General features: G+C 40.4%; 3 protein-coding genes across 3 annotated transcripts; all 3 read right to left on the bottom strand.

Annotated features, from left to right (window-relative positions):
* Positions 1–1,494: 1,494 nt before the first annotated feature.
* LOC128171859 (uncharacterized) lies at positions 1,495–4,518 on the bottom strand. Its single transcript, XM_052837635.1, has 2 exons — positions 1,769–4,518; positions 1,495–1,541 (listed from the first exon to the last, which is right to left on the bottom strand). Exon 1 carries the CDS (start codon positions 4,516–4,518, stop codon positions 1,993–1,995), a length of 2,526 nt encoding a protein of 841 aa, XP_052693595.1. The 3' UTR covers positions 1,495–1,541; positions 1,769–1,992.
* Positions 4,519–6,973: 2,455 nt separating this feature from the next.
* On the bottom strand, positions 6,974–10,640 carry LOC128171858 (uncharacterized). Its single transcript, XM_052837634.1, has 3 exons — positions 10,509–10,640; positions 9,731–10,286; positions 6,974–9,600 (listed from the first exon to the last, which is right to left on the bottom strand). Exons 1-3 carry the CDS (start codon positions 10,638–10,640, stop codon positions 6,974–6,976), a joined length of 3,315 nt encoding a protein of 1,104 aa, XP_052693594.1.
* Positions 10,641–11,379: 739 nt separating this feature from the next.
* On the bottom strand, positions 11,380–13,482 carry LOC128171632 (uncharacterized). Its single transcript, XM_052837413.1, has 2 exons — positions 13,411–13,482; positions 11,380–13,046 (listed from the first exon to the last, which is right to left on the bottom strand). The coding sequence occupies exon 2, from the start codon at positions 12,957–12,959 to the stop codon at positions 11,442–11,444; it is 1,518 nt and encodes a 505-aa protein (XP_052693373.1). The 5' UTR covers positions 12,960–13,046; positions 13,411–13,482; the 3' UTR covers positions 11,380–11,441.
* Between the last annotated feature and the right edge of the window lie 5,033 nt (positions 13,483–18,515).

Below are 18,515 nucleotides of genomic sequence, written 5' to 3'. Positions count from 1 at the left end.
GTTACCTCGCTAAAATTGTTCCACAGTCGTGAATTAAAACTTTAATCTACTTTGCTGGGCTTGCACATGTCTGTTTGCTGCATACAGGCTTCCTCGCTCGCTTGAACTGTTCACAAATAGTTTGCCACCTACAAATACAACTTGCAATTTTTACACGTATTATTTTTAACCAAAAAAACTAACTAATTTAATAGATATCACCCTATCATTAGTATAATATTGATTAGAAATATTTATTTAAATGGTCCAATCCAATGACGTGGCAGTTCCGGAGACAATCCCTCCTTTTACGTTGGATTACCCATGTGATATTCATAAAAATTAATATTTTTGTCATATCTCCTTTTCATTGTTTCTGCAGTAATTTTCAGATTTGTTCTAGCGTATTCGTGCACACTTTTAATTTGCTCTGCATTTGAAATGCATAAACAAACTTTAAATGCGTTTGATTCTGATGTTGAACTTTACCAGATATTAAATCTACAGGCAGTTATTTGTTTTCCAAGCATGAAGGTGATACTTTTGTTTCCTCATGTACAGAAGATCTGTAAGACATCATCACAACCGATAAACAAGTGTCCCAATCTCGTTGCATGAATGACAAAACCAAACCGAAAACTATCTCAAAAATCCCTAAAACGAAATATAAAAATATGATCTGATATCATGTTTTGAACTGTTTAATTGGCTCGATCTGCCATCCGATTTAGGTTTAAATGGTGTTGTTCGGGTCTTTTCCATATTCAGCAATTCGAAAATGTCCGTAAACAGTCCCGATTTGAAATTTGTTCCTTGATCAGAATGAGTTTCTTTAGGGAAAGAAACACACTGATGAGTCGGACAAAAACCTTATGGTGTCCCTTGTCCCGGTGTTGAGTTATTCGTGCCATCTATTGTTCCAAATATCCGTGAGAGAAAAATAACTCATTTTCGACAGAAAGAAATTGATTGACACAAAGGCTTTGCAGTACATTGGCTATAACGTAATTAAGAAAACAGGATTCCTTCGACAGATGAATCTTAATAACCTAGTTTGATAACTTAAAATGGCACTAATTAATTTCACAACATTTTACCAAAAATACTGACAATTGGCTTAAGGCTTTTACTGCAAATACGCATAAAATGGATCCAATTATTGATGAAAGGGATATGGTCTTCTTTCCCTTCTTCTTGGTTGCAGATTTCTGACAGTGTTTTTTGTTACAGCAACAGTAACAAAACAGAGCCTCTTCGCTTATTCTGTACCAGCTGAAGTTTAGAACAGATAACAAGTTTTTGCTTTCATTGCCCATGAAGTTTGAAAAAATTGAAATCTTATGCCTTATAATGTCACCCATCACATGGACTGATGATGATTTTGTAACTGCTAGCTTTAAACAGCTTAAACCAATTCGGTATTTGGACTGCCTAAATAATTGCACTCTGTGCTGTCCTGAATATGGACTTTTTAAATATAACCCTTGCCTCGCCAGGTCCAAAAAACTCACAATAAACAGTTTACTTGTTTATTTAATGACGAGACATTAAAGGGTAAAAAACTGAAAAAACAAATAAAAACAACAATCACAATATGCTCATAACAAAATAGATGAATAAATTTCACAATAAATTTCGCAATTACAGATTTAGATTTGACAACATTTTGCATTCGAATTTTCTCTTCACCATGATCACAACGAAAAAATAGTAAACATTAGAAAATTTCACTGAAACATTTCTGAATTTAAGCAGAGCATACATTCACACAATATTATGATAAACTTACTCCATGGGGCCACAAAATCAAGTTGCAATTGAGCAATACATAGGACGACCGAGTCGTGAGCCACCAGGCTGACGTTGGCTAAACGTAAACAAAACATAAAACATGAAACCGTCCCGAAACGGCACAAAATGTTCCGGAAAGTGTCAGCACACTCCCCGCCTGACGCCAGTCACTACAAAATCACTTCATAATAACAAAAGTCTAACGGTGTGGCACTAAAAGAACTACTTCTGTAACTGGTCGTAGTAATGGACAAGCTGTCCGCCTCTGCTTGTGCGAACTTCTATCTTGCGGACCTTGCTGTCGTCATCAGGAAATGTTCGATTGATAACACCCATACTCCAATCGTTGCGATGAGCTTCTTTCTCTCGAAGAAGAACAACATAATCAATCCGTAGATTGTCCTTAGAATCTGTCCACTTTCGTCGTTGCTGGAGAAGTTGGAGATACTCATTGTGCCAGCGCTTCCAAAACTGCTGAGCAAGGACTTGTACCTGTTTCCAGCTAGACACATACATGTCTCTTACATCAAGTTCATGAAACGGTGGAAGATCAGCTTCTGTCTTCTGAGTTAGCAGCATATTCGGGGTAAGTATTAATGGATTGCTAGGGTCAGTGGAAACAGGAACCAATGGTCGGTTGTTGAGTATTGCTGTAACCTCTGCCATCAACGTTACAAGGACATCATGGGTAAGTTGGCGCTTAGGTTGCTTCAGGAGAATGGCATCTAAAATTCGTCTAGCAAGTCCAATAACTCTTTCCCATACACCACCCATATGGGAAGAGTATGGAGTGTTAAATATCCAACAGCAACCATTTTTGCTCAAGAACTTCCTGAGGGGTTGGTCCTCTACATTCACAGCATCAATACCCAATGCATCCGTGCTTCCGACAAAGTTTGTGCCCCTATCAGACCTAAACTCTGCAACTTTTCCCCGAATAGATATGAATCGGCGAAGGGCATTGATAAAGGCCGAGGACGACATATCTTCCACCACTTCAATATGGGAAGCTCTGGAAGAGAGGCATGTGAACATTATAGCCCACCGCTTGCTATTTGCACTTCCTCCACGCGTCTTCCGGGTCACTATCTCCCAGTGACCAAATATGTCAACACCCACATAGGTAAATGGTGGAGACTGTCTAACTCGGACAGATGGCAGGTCTGCCATTTTCTGTTGTTCTAATCGTCCACGCAACTTGCGGCATGTAACGCAGTTAAAGATGACAGAGGACACTAGCTTCTTGCAACCGAAAATCCAGTAACCCGCACTTCGTACTGCTCCTTCTGTATAGTGCCTTCCCTGATGATGTACCAAGTCATGATGATGGCTAATGAGGAGTCTACCTATGTGCGAACGAGGGATGATGCAGGGGTTCTTAAGGTTATGTTCTATGTCAGCAGCTTGCAGTCGTCCACCCACTCGCAGAATGGAATCATCATCTAGGTAAAGGTCGAGGTTCATAATAGAACTGTCCTTTGAAATGGTCCTTCCAGATTGAAGACATATTTCCTGATGAAAGGTCTCCTGCTGAATTGTCCGAACAATGAACACTTCTGCAAACCGACGGAAACTTGAGGAAAATCTATCACTCTCAACTCCATGCTTCTTCAATATTCTATATCTTAGTGCGCTCAAGGCATTGACCAATGAGTTCCATGTTGAAAATCTATCAAATCGTTCTACTCCAAATGGCTTCTTTGTAACAGTCTTTAAGCTTGATAGTTGTGGTCTTACATTACTATCATTCTCAGCATCCACTAAAGGAAACACTTCATTGCAGTCTTGAGTCTTAAGGAGACTGTCAGGTCCTTTAATCCACTTACTTCCTTGGAGATCTCTTGCAGCAATTGATCTTGATCCAATATCTGCTGGATTATTTTCTGACTGCACATAAGACCAATGATTGGCTGGAGCAACCTTAAGTATATTCTGTACTCTGTTAGACACATAGGTATAAAACCTTCTTGAAGTATTGTAAAGGTAACCTAACACTATGCGACTGTCGGAGTAGAACTGAGTATGGTCCACTTTGTGGTCTAAGTTGTCTGTCACAATGGTAGCAATTTCACTTGCAAGTACAGCTGCACAAAGTTCCAGGCGGGGAACTGTGTGTCCATGTGTAGGTGCCAACTTCGATTTTCCAAGCAAGAATCCAGTTTCTGCATGTTCCGTGTACAGTACTTTTAGATAGGCAACCGCAGAGATGGCCAACTCGGAGGCATCACAAAATACATGAACTTCTACTCTAGAAGAGTTTTGCAAACCTGAAGACGTGTAAGATCGAGGAACACTAATATGAGATAAATCTTGAAGTGAATCACACCAATTTCTCCATTCATTCTCAAACTCAGTAAGAGGACCATCCCAATCAGATGACAAATCCAAGGTCTTTCGAAACAGCATTTTTCCTCTGAGTGTCGCAGAACCGATAAATCCAAAGGGATCATAGAGACTGTTTAACGTGGACAGCATCCCACGTTTCGTGAAGGGTTTGGACTCCATAGTCACATCTACCTTAAAGGAATCCGCCTGTAAGTCCCAAGTAAGTCCTAGACTTTTCTGTAAGGGTGCCTCATCTAGTCTCAAGTCAATGCACTTCAAGTCCTTGGCTCTTACTTCTTCTTCAAATGCACTCATTACTTCTTGAGAATTGGAGGCTACTTTGTGTAATCTCAACTTCCCGCCTTCCATCAACGCCTTCTGAGTCTTCTTGATGAGCTCAACAGTTTGCTTCTCATGCGGCATTGACACCAACAAATCATCAACATAGAAGTTTCTCTGTACTATTCGAGGGCGTGTTACCGAAAACATGCACCGTCATTCTATATTCGATAAGTCTATCCGATGGGTCATTGTTCCTGTACCATAGGAAGCGCAAGTAATTTTGATGTTCTCTGGACACACGGAAACAATAAAACATTTGTTCAATGTCCGCCGTTAGTGCAGTTCTCTTCTTGCGAAAACGAAGAAGCACACCGAGTAGGTTATTGGTTAAGTCTGGTCCTGAGAGCAGCACCGAGTTCAACGAAATTCCCTCATACGAGGCAGAAGAGTCAAAGACCATTCTAATTTTGTTTGGCTTCTTTGGGTGGTAAATGGCAAATATTGGCAAATACCAACACTCATCGTCTGATTCTAAAGATGGGGCTACTTCGGCATGCCCTTTAGACAATATCCCTTCCATAAAGGTTAGGGCATGGTCCATTTTGGTAGGATTCTTCCTAAGATTGGTGTCGAGAGATCTGGCTCTCTTGATAGCTTGAGAATAATTGTTTGGAAGTCTGGGTCGTCCAGGCTTAAACGGCAGGGGAGCCGTCCATTCCCCTAAAGAGTTGCGATGGAACTTACTTTCCATGATTCCTAGGAATATATTATTTTCCTGTGAAGGCCCTGGCTTATCATCATTTGGTGTTCTTTCAAATATGGAAGACATATCATCTTCGTCAACAGGAGGAGCCTTAACTGTGAGTGAGCTGTTACAAGGCAACAAGATAGAAGGTCTCCCATCATTATGAAGGTATACCTTGTTAACTGATATTGTCGCAGGTAAATGAGCCCTGTTCAAGCATGTCTCACCTATGATTGTCCAACCTAGACTCAACTTCTGAGCATATGGAGCATCATGGCTGATTCTCTGATCGAGAACATGATGTGCTATGATCAAATCCCGTCCAATAAGAAGCAGTATCTTTGCTTGAGGGTCTAGCTCCGGAATGTGACAAGCAATGTTTGCAAGATGTGGGAATCGTTTAGCTATATCAGGTGTTACTATCTCATTACGATTATCCGGAACGGCGTCACACTCTATGACAGGCGGTAATTGATGAGTTGAACTGTCATCCAATGATGTAACTAAAAGGTTTTTGGCAACCCTGCTGGTCATGTTCCTGACACCAGAACATGTTTCTAATTTAAAGTTCTTTGTCTCAGTCTTGATTCCGAGCAAGTCAAACAATTCACTCTTTGCTAGGGAGCAATTACTTTGGTCGTCAATCAAGGCATATGTTCGCACAAAATTGTCTGGATTTTCTCTATCATACACCTTGACAAGAATTGTCTTGGAATATGATTTACCTCCAGGAATAACACCGCAAATCTGGGCGCACTTGTTGTTGACAGTTTTCTTGGTCTCTGAATTCTCCATTTGCTCCCCGCCTTGAGGTCTGCCATAATCAATGTGTAATGCTGAAGGATGTGAGTTACTAGCACATACATAACATGCCACTTTCTCATAACAGTTCTTAGAAAAATGTTCTGCTGAATTGCAACACTAGAAGCAAATTCCGTGTTTCACTAACACGTCTGTGCGTTCCTTTATGGGTTTTGTTGGCTAAACGTAAACAAAAAATAAAACATGAAACCGTCCCGAAACGGCACAAAATGTTCCGGAAAGTGTCAGCACACACTCCTTTTCCGACAGCAGTTTCATTGACGTGCAATGTTATCTAAAATGTTAATTTGCTTATGATATAACATGTGCAATGTTCAAGGTTTTATTGCATCCAAACCCCCGGAGAGGGTGAAAAATTACAAACAAACAATACAAAATGTAAACAGTATCTCAATATAAAACACACACAATAAAAATATGACAAGAGTGGGCTTCCAGTTTTGAATTTTAACAAATCTCAAAGAGCTATTCGATCGAAATCATTTCCATGAATTCATAAACGGACATTAAAATAGTTTATTCCTATCATGTTTATAAATGTATTAAAAATGCAATTATCAATCAATTGTTGCATGCAAAATTAACGACCAAAACAAAGGCAGGTAAAAACGCGCCAAATGCTCGATGACTCTATATGACAGTTAAAAAATTATATATGAGTAGGAAACGAGTGTTATGCATTGGTTACACATCGTCATAAATGAAAAGGCACAAAACTTACTTCATAGGTGGCTTTAAAGACAGTAAAATATGCTGGGTTCTGGAACCCACGTGGTTGGCACTGATGCCTTAGATCACCCGGAATACAGTCAATAAATGAAAAGTAAAAACCAACAAATCCGGAAAGAATAATTCCGGGACACTACACTCCCTTCCTGATTTTACAAAAAATCACCTCAATGAAATAATTCAAAATAAACTGACAACTAACAAGGCATTTCATATAAGGTGATGAGAAAATAATCATTCTTATTCATCAAACTCGAAAAATGAAAACACACAAGAGCAGTTTTATGTACAAATGTTAATTCAATCAGTGATCAACGGCACAAGTTCATGAACGGGACGAACGTAAGTGACCACTTTCTCTCCTCTACACAAACGGACCTCCACTTCTCGCACTCTTCCATCAGCTCCCGGAAAAGTCTGTTTGACCATGGCAGTCGGCCATGAGTTGCGTCCAGAATCGTACTCGCGTAACAGAACAATGTCACCTGTCTTTAGGTTAGGTTGGTCCGTCGCCCACTTTCTTCTGGTCTGAAGTCCCGTCAGGTACTCTTTCTGCCACTTTTTCCAGAATTCATCAGCCATCACCTGGACTCTCTGCCACTTTGACTTATATATGTCTTTGATACCAAACTGAGGAATGTCATCTGGTGGTGTTCCAACCTTTTGGGTCAAAAGACTGGATGGCGCTAATATGGATGGGTCATCAGGATCTGTGGATATTGCAGCAATTGGTCTGGAGTTCATGACAGCGCTGATTTTGGCCATGAGGGTAACAAGCACTTCATGAGTAAGATCTTTGATGTACTTTTTGCAAAGCAAGATCCCATCTAAAATCCTTCGCGCGATTCCGATCATCCGCTCCCACACGCCTCCGAAATGGGAAGCATGTGGTGGGTTGAAAATCCAAACACAGCCGTTTTCCGCTAAGAAGTTCTTGATGGAGGTATCTTCGGTCACAACATTCTTCATGCCCAACTCTTTGACTCCACCGATAAAATTGGTGCCACGATCTGATCTGAAGATCTTGACTGGTCCTCGAATGGCGATAAAGCGCCTCATTGCATTGATAAAACTTGAGGTGCTGAGTTCTTCCGAGATTTCAATGTGGACCGCCCTGCTGGTTAAACACGTGAAAAGTACAGCCCATCTTTTCTGCGTTACATGACTTCCTCTGGTTTTGCGTGCGGTTATGCTCCAAGGGCCGAATACATCTACTCCGACGTAGGTAAAAGGGGGTCCAGGACTTAAACGGTCTTCAGGAAGTTCGGCCATTTTAGGAGAGCAGAATGTACCACGCAGTTTCTTGCAGATGACACATTTCCCCAGAAGACTGTTGATTAACCTTTTCTCTCCTACAATCCAGAATCCCATGCTGTGAAGTTTCCCTCCAGTGAGGCGTCGACCTTGATGAAAGACCTGTTCATGACAAAGTAGAGCTAATAAGTTTGCTAAATGACTTCCTTTCGGTATCAAAATAGGGCAAGTTTCAATCTGTCGAAGTGATTTGGTTCCACGCTTCAATCTTCCTCCAACTCGGAGAAGTCCTCGGGAGTCTAAAAACGGTGACAAGGCCAAGATAGCGTTTCCTTTCTTAATTTCTCTCCCCTCCATAAGGCTCTCAACTTCCTCCGGGAAGAAATCTCTCTGGGCTGCCTTAATAATGAATTCTTCTGCTCTTTTGTAAGCTTCAGCACTCTTTGGGACTGAACAATAGTGCCATCCCACGCAGCTACTAGACTTGTTAAAGGACTGAGCAAGGTGCTGCAGTCGCGCAATAGCTCTGACCAGTCCGATCCAAGAGGAGAAATTCTTAAATCGCTCACACCAGGGGTGGTATACTTCATCCTTACAAGCGGTATGCAAGGTCTTCACAATAGGTCTCACCTCCTTATCTTGTTCCACATCAACCAATGGGAATCTGTCATTGGGATTTCCTGATTCACTGGGAATATACCTTTCATCTTTTGTGTTCCTAAGGAAATGGGGTCCACATAACCATCTGCTTTCTTGAAGGTCCTGAGGCTTGATTGACCTGGTGGCAATGTCAGCGGGGTTCTGATATATAGGACAATATTTCCACTCATGACAAGATGTCGCCTGACGTACTTTCTCTACTCTATTTCCCACATATATGTAGAATCGTCTGCTTTCGTTGTTGATATACCCGAGTACTACCTTGCTATCTGAATACAGGGTCGTGGCAGCTATTTCAACATCTAGGTTGTTCAAAATCGTAAGTTTCAGTTGAGATGCTAACACAGCTGCACACAATTCCAGACGTGGAATTGTGTGCCCATGTATAGGTGCAACCTTTGCCTTTGCCTGGACAAATCCCACATGAAGGGTGCCGTCTGCCTTGAAAGTCTTCATATACGCCACTGCACCAATTGCCTTTTGTGATGCATCGGCAAATATGTGTAGTTCTCTGCGCGAGACTTCTGCACTATTGATGTACGCATAAACCCTTGGTATTGCTATATCCTCTAACGCTGGCAATGACTCTCGCCACTCACACCATAGAGAGTACTGATCCTTAGGGAGAGGGTCATCCCAGTCCAATTTCTCAGCCATCAAGTCCCGTAGTATCATTTTTCCTTTGACTATAACAGGTGCAAGGAATCCAATTGGGTCATAAAGGCTATTAATAGTTGCAAGTACTCCCCTTTTTGTATACGGATGAAGAGTACGCGACACTTGGAATGTAAACATGTCTGTGGACACATTCCAGCTCACACCAAGGGTCCGTTGAAGGGGGGTTTCATCTAAATCTAGGTTCAGATTCTTGAGTTCTTTGGCTAGGTCATCCGTTGGAAATGCACTGCATACCTTTGGGTCATTGGAGGCAAGTTTATGCAGCCTGATGTTCCCTTCCTCCTTAAGAGTTTTCTGTGTTTTTGAGAGTAAGTTGACCGCTTCTTCGACTGTATCTACAGATAAAAGCCCATCGTCAACATAAAAGTTTCTGCACACAAATTGCCTGACATCTTCATCGGCGTTTCTTACAGTTCTGCGTAGTCCCAAGGTAGCTACCGCTGGGGATGCACTATTCCCAAAGACATGTCTCTTCATCCTGTACTCTGTAAGTTCTTTCTCTGTATCGTTGTCTTTGTGCCAAAAGAATCGTAAGTAGTTTCTGTGACATGCTTAACAGGATTCCAAGTAGACTATTAACCAAGTTTGGTCCGGTCAAGAGAATGCTGTTGAGACTGAGTCCTTGAATCTGTGCCGATGAATCAAACACGCATCTGACGCTTCCTTTCTTGGGGTGGTAAACTGCAAAAAGATGCAGGTACCAGTGTTCCTCCTCTGGAGAAGAAAGTGGTGGCGCAATCTCAGCATGACCATTATCCAGGATTTTGCCCATGAATTCCACGACATGCCGTTTTTTGTCTGGGTCCTTTTGAAGTCCTCTAGTAAGTAGATTTGCCCTGTGAAGTGCATGAATTCTATTGCTCGGAAGGAGCCGTCTGTTTTCTCTAAATGGAAGTGGTGCACACCAACATCCTTCAGAATCTCTTTCAAAACCTTGCTCCATGATGTCAACGAACTTCTTATCCTCTATGGAGAGGCCTGGTGAGTCGTCATGCTTTGTCTTAGCAAATATGTCTGTTTCCTTCAATTGGAATGAATTTTCGCAAGTTTCCATGAGAGACGTACGTCCATTGGTCCTAGTATATGTCTTGCACACTGACAAGGATTCCTGAGAATGTGAGGCCCCATAGCATACCTCACCAATCACTACCCACCCTAGGTGTAGTCTTTGGGCAAATGGAGAGTCGGAGTCTCCCAGTCTTTGGTCTTAAATGTGGTGGGCAGGCAACAAATCTCTGCCAACCAGCAATGTTATCTCTGCGTCCTGATCTAAGGGGGGTATTTCCTCCTCAATGTCCCTCATGTGTCTGTAAGACCTTGCGACCTCTGGTGTCGGAATCTCATCACGGTTGTTTGGGATATAGTTGCATTCCATCAATGATGGAAGACGAAGACTAGATTTTCCGTCCAAAGATGAGATAATGAATCCTGCCGATCTCCTTCCAATTTGGGTAGACAGCCCCGAACATGAGGTAAGCTCGTACTGGACGTCCGGACCTTCCACGTCAAAGAAGTTGAAGAAACAACTGTTTGCTAAAGATCGATTGCTCTGTTCGTCAATTATCGCATACGTTCGTAGCACCTTGTTTGGGTTGTTTGCGTGGTGAATGTTGACCAAGAGTGTCTTAGCACAGGATTTGCTAGTTTTATGCACGTTTCCGCAAAGGACTAAGTGCGGTTTTATGCATTTTTTGCCCCCAAAACCAAAGTTTTAGATAGAGCTTTAAAAATAAGGTGAAAGATAGTTAAAATCATATTAGAAATAAAGGTGTAAAAGGTTATCCCCACAGTGACGTCATAAAGTAGAAATGACGTCATGAAGATTGCATTATTTTGATAAATTGATGTTTTTTTTAGCAAAAAATGGGTGTTTTCCGATGGTTTTTCGACTGGGAAACATCGAGCGTAGGCTTGCTCAAGTACCATTTTATAGTATAATGTGTATAACTCTCTGAAGAAAAAAAGATGTTAAAATCGCACTTGAGCAGACCTGCGCTCTATACTTCCGAATGCAAAATATAGAGCAAAATTGAGAATATTTTCATTTTTTTGCAAATTTGCGGGAAATAGGTCATTTCGGTGACGTCATAGGTAAAAAGTGAATAAAATCAAGATTAAAGTTATAGGCATCCTCCATACAATGATTTGTGAAGATTTTATTTTTATACGATACTATTTAAAAATTGGTTGAAATCGGGGGCAGATATTTGACCATACTGCACATAGTCCTTTGTGTACATACGGCCTTTACCTGGCTATCAGTTTCAGTGTCGCTTGCGCGTTTCTCGACATGCAGGGCAGTGGCATTTCCTGGCTCCTTGCAGATGTTACACTTCATTCTTTTCTGACAGTCTTTGGCCAGATGTTTCTCTTCACAGCATTTAAAACAAATTCCCTTTGATCGAAGGAATTCTCTTCTCTCTTGAACAGTTTTCTTCTGGAAGGCACGACAAGAGTTCAGTGAATGGCCAGTCTCATGTAAGGGACACAGTTGTGTGTGTTCCGTCTTGTCCATGGGCCTTGAAGCATTTGTGTCAGTTTTCCTTGTAGCGACAGATGATGCACCCGTTGGCTTTCGTCGACTTCCATCAACTTTGGCGTTCTCAATCACATTGTCATAGTAAAAGGATGGATCATTTTTCATTCGTGCCGTGTCACGGAGAAATTTACAGAAAACTTGGAAGGGTGGAAAGGTCATGTAGTGACTTTCTTTAAAGCTGTTTGCATGCCTAGTCCACTTCTCTTGGATTTGATAAGGAAGTTTTGACACGATGGGGTTCACTCCACTTGATGAGTCAAAGTATGCGAAAAGCGAAGAGAGGTGTGGAATTTCCTTTGCTGCTTCTATTTCTGACACAATATCCACGAGGTCGTATAATCGTTTGTTGTCTTTAATACTGAGTCTCGGGAAGGCTGAAAGTTTGTTTTTTAGTGCCGCCTCAATCATTTCAGGCCTACCGTATCTGTCCTCCAAGCGTTCCCATAGTCGGGCCAAAGCGATATCCGGATTCACACTGGCGGTCCTTATGCTTTGTGCATATCTCGCTGATTCTGGTCCCAACCACTTATTCAATAGTTCTATCTCTTCCAAAGATGTTAAGTTCAGATCACTCACAATGTTTTTAAAACTTGTTTTCCATCCTGTGAAGTATTCTGGGCAGTCGTCATATTTTGTGAGTCGACACCACAATAAATCTTTCTTTGCGAGGAACTTAGACACTTCATTAATATGTCCATTGCTCGAGTCTTGTTTTGGAACGAATGCTGGCGTCATAGGAGACAGTGTAATGTTGTTTGGTACGACACTATGTTCCTTTTTCTCTGATCCAGTCTTCAACTCGGACTGCTGTTGTACAAACTCCTCGACTCTCTCCTGAGCAACTTGCTGAAGGTTTTGGTATTCTTTATCTGTAAAATTCTCATCAGGTACTTCATCTAAACCTTCTAGACTGTTCATTTCAATCTGTGCTTCCTCCATCTCTCTTTTGCACTGAAGTACCTTAAGGTCTCGGTCAAGTATGGCTTTTTGTCTTTCCATTTCATATTCTTGTTGAAGATATTTTTCCCGCACTTTTGCCGCTTCTAGTTTGGCCCGGTGTCTGGCTAGCTCTGAAGCTATGGAGGAAGACCTTCTTCCTGAAGACATGGCTGAAGGTGGACTTATCTGGCTGATGTTTGTCGTTGAACCTTCCATTCAATTAATCACTAGCTCGGCTATGAATTTTTCACTGTGCAATGTTCAAGGTTTTATTGCATCCAAACCCCCGGAGAGGGTGAAAAACTACAAACAAACAATACAAAATGTAAACAGTATCTCAATATAAAACACACACAATAAAAATATGACAAGAGTGGGCTTCCAGTTTTGAATTTTAACAAATCTCAAAGAGCTATTCGATCGAAATCATTTCCATGAATTCATAAACGGACATTAAAATAGTTTATTCCTATCATGTTTATAAATGTATTAAAAATGCAATTATCAATCAATTGTTGCATGCAAAAATAACGACCAAAACAAAGGCAGGTAAAAACGCGCCAAATGCTCGATGACTCTATATGACAGTTAAAAATTATATATGAGTAGGAAACGAGTGTTATGCATTGGTCACACATCGTCATAAATGAAAAGGCACAAAACTTACTTCATAGGTGGCTTTAAAGACAGTAAAATATGCTGGGTTCTGGAACCCACGAGGTTGGCATTGATGCCTTAGATCACCCGGAATACAGTCAATAAATGAAAAGTAAAAACCAACAAATCCGGAAAGAATAATTCCGGGACACTACATAACAACATTATATATATTGAAATAACAATTACAAATTGAAATTTATATAATATCACATCTGATAATTTTATGTCATGTGATCCAATCATGCAGTTTTTGTCCCCTTAAATATGCATATAATTTACCTTTTCCTTATGAAGTGCCTTTGGGCTGGTACGTTTAACATGAGTAGAGACAACTTTAAGTTTTTTAGGCGTCCATTGGTGACTTGGGGAAGCCAGAACTTTTGTAGAAATATAACTACCAGGCTGTTTCATTTTTCTTAACTTAACACCCACCTCTTCCAATTTATTTTTTTTTATCCAAAGACTTTACAGTTAGACTGCATTCATTACATATGTAAATTTGATAGATGTTAATTTCTCTAAAGTTTCTACCAATATACGGGTATATATTTGGCAGCATCACCAGTTTCTGTCGTGAAATCTTCACATGTGTGTTGATCACGTGATCGTTTGACCCCCTGTTAGAATTTTGTGTATTTATGTGCTGACGTCATGCGCAAAGAAATCGAATGGCGAGATGCGACCTAGTTTGAACTGTGTCAAATGTCAGTGTTAGAGCCGTTTAATCGGCGAATGCATCGTATTACAAATTTATTATATATAAGAGAATCATTTCTTTACCGACCGCTCGCGTCTCAGAAGTTAGATCTGCGAAATAAAGTTGCAAAAGGTAGGCAAAGTCGCGACACCATCCGGTGTCGCTGAATTCCCACTTTTTGATATAGCCTCCGCTCTGACTCTCCCCCGCACGTCACAATATAAAAGCGGGGGTTAGAGTCAGGGGAATCTCGGATTACACTTTTGTTAGTTAATCAGCATTTCTTCTATATTCCAATCAAAATGTTGATAACTTTATTATTGCTTAAATATCCTCTATGTTAATTACTCCTTTCGATGATTTTCTGCCAGAATTTCATTTTGGAGGGAACTTTATCGGGACCGAGGCAATTCAAAAGGAAACTCGTTATATAAACCACAATTGTACAACAATCATAAAATAAAATAGTTATATCGTGTATTTTTAAACAAACTAATAAAAACAAATTGGGTAAAGAAAATATTTCTATGTAAAATTTTAAAAAATTCAGAGTAAATAATCATGGCCGAGGTAAATAACATAAACCTCTATGGAACCTCTTTCACAAGTTCCCAGACTTGGTGTCTGATTTATTGACATTTGGCGGGAGGGACTCCCCACAAACCATGTGCAGCTGAAACCAACATAGGGGTGATTGATAATAAAGTTGATCTTAATGAAGTAAAATTAGTTGAAAACGAAAGCCAGCAGACCCATACGCAGTGCGTACAAAAATTGTTAATTCCCTGTGAACTAAATTTGATTTTGTAACACAACTAATAATATTTTAATGTTAGAATGTAATAAGCAATCAAAATTAAAACAATTAATTTACACTTTCTTCGGCCACATTAAAACATTTATGAAGGCATATAAATAATCACTTTGAACTTGATTATTCTTCACTGCCAACGGTGGCCCATGTAGGGCACATTTTCTGGATTTGGAAACCAACCTCTGACACATCTTAAAACACAGTTTGGCATGATGTCTCTACGATGATATACGAAGTTTCTATATCTAGGGTCTCTCTGAAGTGCGCTCATTTTTTTCTGAATGTAATGAGGATGGTTCCAAACATTCCGATGGAACATCATAATCTAAAACCTTTTGTACGACGTGCATGACCTGGATGGGGTTCATCTTCCCATTAAAGTTGTTTGTTTACTACATCAGTAATGCATGGTTTGCAAAAGCAGTGCGGACACTCATCAAAGTTCTCGTCTTGTTGATTTCTAAAAGGTTCATAATCTTCATGGTTTTCCTCAGTGTTATGATATCAGATACTTAATCAGGTTTAGATATTGCTGTTGTTTGTGTTTCAGCATCCACAGATGAACTGTTTTCATTAACAACCACACTATCATAAACCCAACCAGAATGATAGAAAATTTCTCTTAAATTATCCAATTGGTCATCACTTAATTGTAAAGTTATTTCTTTTGACTGTGTCATTTTCTTTTTTCCACTGCATGCTTATGTCAATTTCAAGAGTTGTGATAGGACATTTGTTAAACCAGTGTGATTTAATGCCCATTAGCAGCTTCTGCTGGTGCAGATACCTTACTCAGATTGAGGTTTATACTCATACACATTGTAATACCAACAAAAATCAAGAGAAAATACAATTACATTTATTTCATTTCACAATAGGTAAAGGCCCTGTCACATCAAGCTGTGTCCACACGGCGTGTTCACGTTGTAAAATTAATGGAATCGCCGTAGGATCGCAAGGAAAATTAAGAAAAAGTGTACAGTTTTATTTGAAAATTTTACAAGTGGCGTCCTGACGACGACCTAGGCGTTCTTACAGAGCTCCCACGGCGTGTAACTGCGTTTCCACAGAGTTCTACTTGGCGATTAACTGCGCTCTCGCCGAGTCTCCGCCGCGCGCTCACATGGCGTGCTAGGAGATTTTACCGCGCGTCCACGGTGTGCTCTGTGCACTAACTGCGTGCACAAGACGTTCTTTACTTCTTGGTAGGTTAATATTAATTGGTACAATTGTATGGGAAACAAACAAGAATTTACAACTAGTAAACAAATGATTAAAAATGTTTTGATTTTATGAAAAGGTGCTTTGTTATTGTCTTGGAATATTAGCAAATGCTACTTTTTACATAGTCATCTACATCTTGTTTAATAATTATTACATCGCTTGCTATTGTACAACAGCCATTTTTCGAGTTTTCATGGTATTGATGACAACTCACTAGAAACGCCGTGGGAGCGCGGTATAAACGCAGAAGAAACGTCACGAGAGCGCGATGAACGCAGCAACAGCTCTTTGGGGTCGTTGTGTGAACGCAGCCAAATGAAAAACAACTTGTTCAAACGCTGTGGATGCGCAGTGAGAACGCGATAGAGACGCAGTGAGATCCAAAAGCACTCCGTGAGGTATCCGTGCAAGCGCTGTTGACTTATCACTGCGTCTACACTGCGATTAGTTGCGTTCCTTGAGCGCGCCGACGGAGCTCTTGTGGCGCTGTCGGCGATTTACGGCGCTGTCACGGCGATCTCACTACGCTCCTACGGCGTGTTTATCAGAACGCCGAGCCACGGCGCGTACTTGTTCAAAGTGAACGCCGTCGCATGGCGTTCTTCAATGTTCAAGGCGATTCCACAGCGACGGACGAAGATGCCGTTGCGTTCTTACGGCGTTGTAGGAGACTCTACTGCGTTTACACTGGCGTTTTACATTATTTAAGGACGCAGCGGGATCGCCGTGAGGACGCAGCTCCGATGTGACAGGGATTTTAATATTTTGATCTATATTTTTTTTTCAAATGAAGATTTATCAATTTGATGCATAATTTTCAAAATGGTTCATTAAACCTTTATGTCCCTCAAATGTCAGAGGAGCGCAACAAGGTTTGTGACTTGGCACAGTTATCTCACTTTTCAAATAAATGGAATCAAAATCTACAATTTGACATTGATCAGAAATAATGAAAAATATTCTAAATATTAAGAGATACCTGCTGAGAAATAGACTTATCCGTTGAAATTTAAGTACCACTGTCTGGACATCATCAGTTCCTGAGAGAGATTCCCCGCATTGATGTCAGTTTTGGGCTATTTCGTTATATGATCCAGGGACATTTACATGTATCAGTTTGAAAAACCAATGCTTATTTCTGTTTTCCTACTGAAAAAAAATTGAAGGGAAATACTTATCTGATATTCAACGAATTAATTGTTTGCCTTGGAAAACACTAAAAAGATTCCACAAAAAATATAAGTTTATAATCTGACCCCTAGTGCCGTTGAATTGAAACATTCAATAATGATCCCCAAACACAACGTTACATGAATTATTTTCTCTCTGTAAAGTTCTGAGCATGGAAGCTACTACGAAAAAACGACCACCAACATTTTAAAAATATCCATTCCAGGAGATGAGGAAAGGAAAACTTTGACGCTTGGACTACTCAAAGATGTTCAAGAGGTATTAGTCAGGCAATTACATGTAGATCATTCTGTGAATAATGCGGATATTATTGAAAAATCATTGAAACTATTTTTGGAGAAGTTTGAAATAAGAAATGAAGCACACCACGAACCACTGGATTTTGACACCTACATCCAAGTTCCAGAAAAGGAGACTGAACAGAAAATATTTTTGACAGCTGGAACGTCACTTAAACGTTTAGTCAAAGTTGTGGAAAATCACGCCAAAGTTTGTGATGAGAGTCTTGCCTGTAAAAAGGTGAATGAAAAAGGACGTTGCAGCAGTGAGATTCAACTGCAGTTCCAACAAAACTCACAGTTTGCTATGGTCCTCTTCACCCTACCTTCCTAATGAATACCTTGTGAACAGAGGAGTGATGTATGGCTTTGCTTGCAGTGGTATGTTACCCGTTTATTATACCAGATTTGTCAAAGGAGCAAAAATTGGCATTATGCACCAAAAGAATAGAGATAAGTGTATGCAGAGTATCAACACTGAAAAAGAGGAAGAATATAAGGAAAGCAGTGACCTGGCTCTGTGGGGAGAAGTTGGATGTCAAGGTGAGGTCGAGGATGGAATCACCATAATGACCGATGCCTGACATGGATGGCGTAAAAACGCTAAAAATTCAAGTGTGGTTGCAATTGGTTAAAAGACACACAGAGTCACCAAGTGTGAAAATGTGACCAAACAAGATGACATCATCTCACAGAGACATGAACAAATTGGAACAGAGAGAATTTATAAATATCTAGAGGATGAAGGAATAGCCATTAACGTCCACATTCGTGACAGAAACCTATCCATTAACAAATTTGTCAAAGATTTGCGAGGCCCGGTTAATCAAAACGATTCCTGGAATGGAGTGAAGCCAATCAAAGAAAAAATGAAAAAAAAATTCAAGTAGACCAGCGTATTTAAAAGG

The sequence above is a fragment of the Crassostrea angulata genome, chromosome 2 (genome assembly GCF_025612915.1).
Source record: "Crassostrea angulata isolate pt1a10 chromosome 2, ASM2561291v2, whole genome shotgun sequence".
Lineage (NCBI taxonomy): Eukaryota > Metazoa > Mollusca > Bivalvia > Ostreida > Ostreidae > Magallana > Magallana angulata.
Note: the sequence above shows the minus strand (reverse complement) of the source record. Positions and strands in the feature narration are given on the sequence as shown.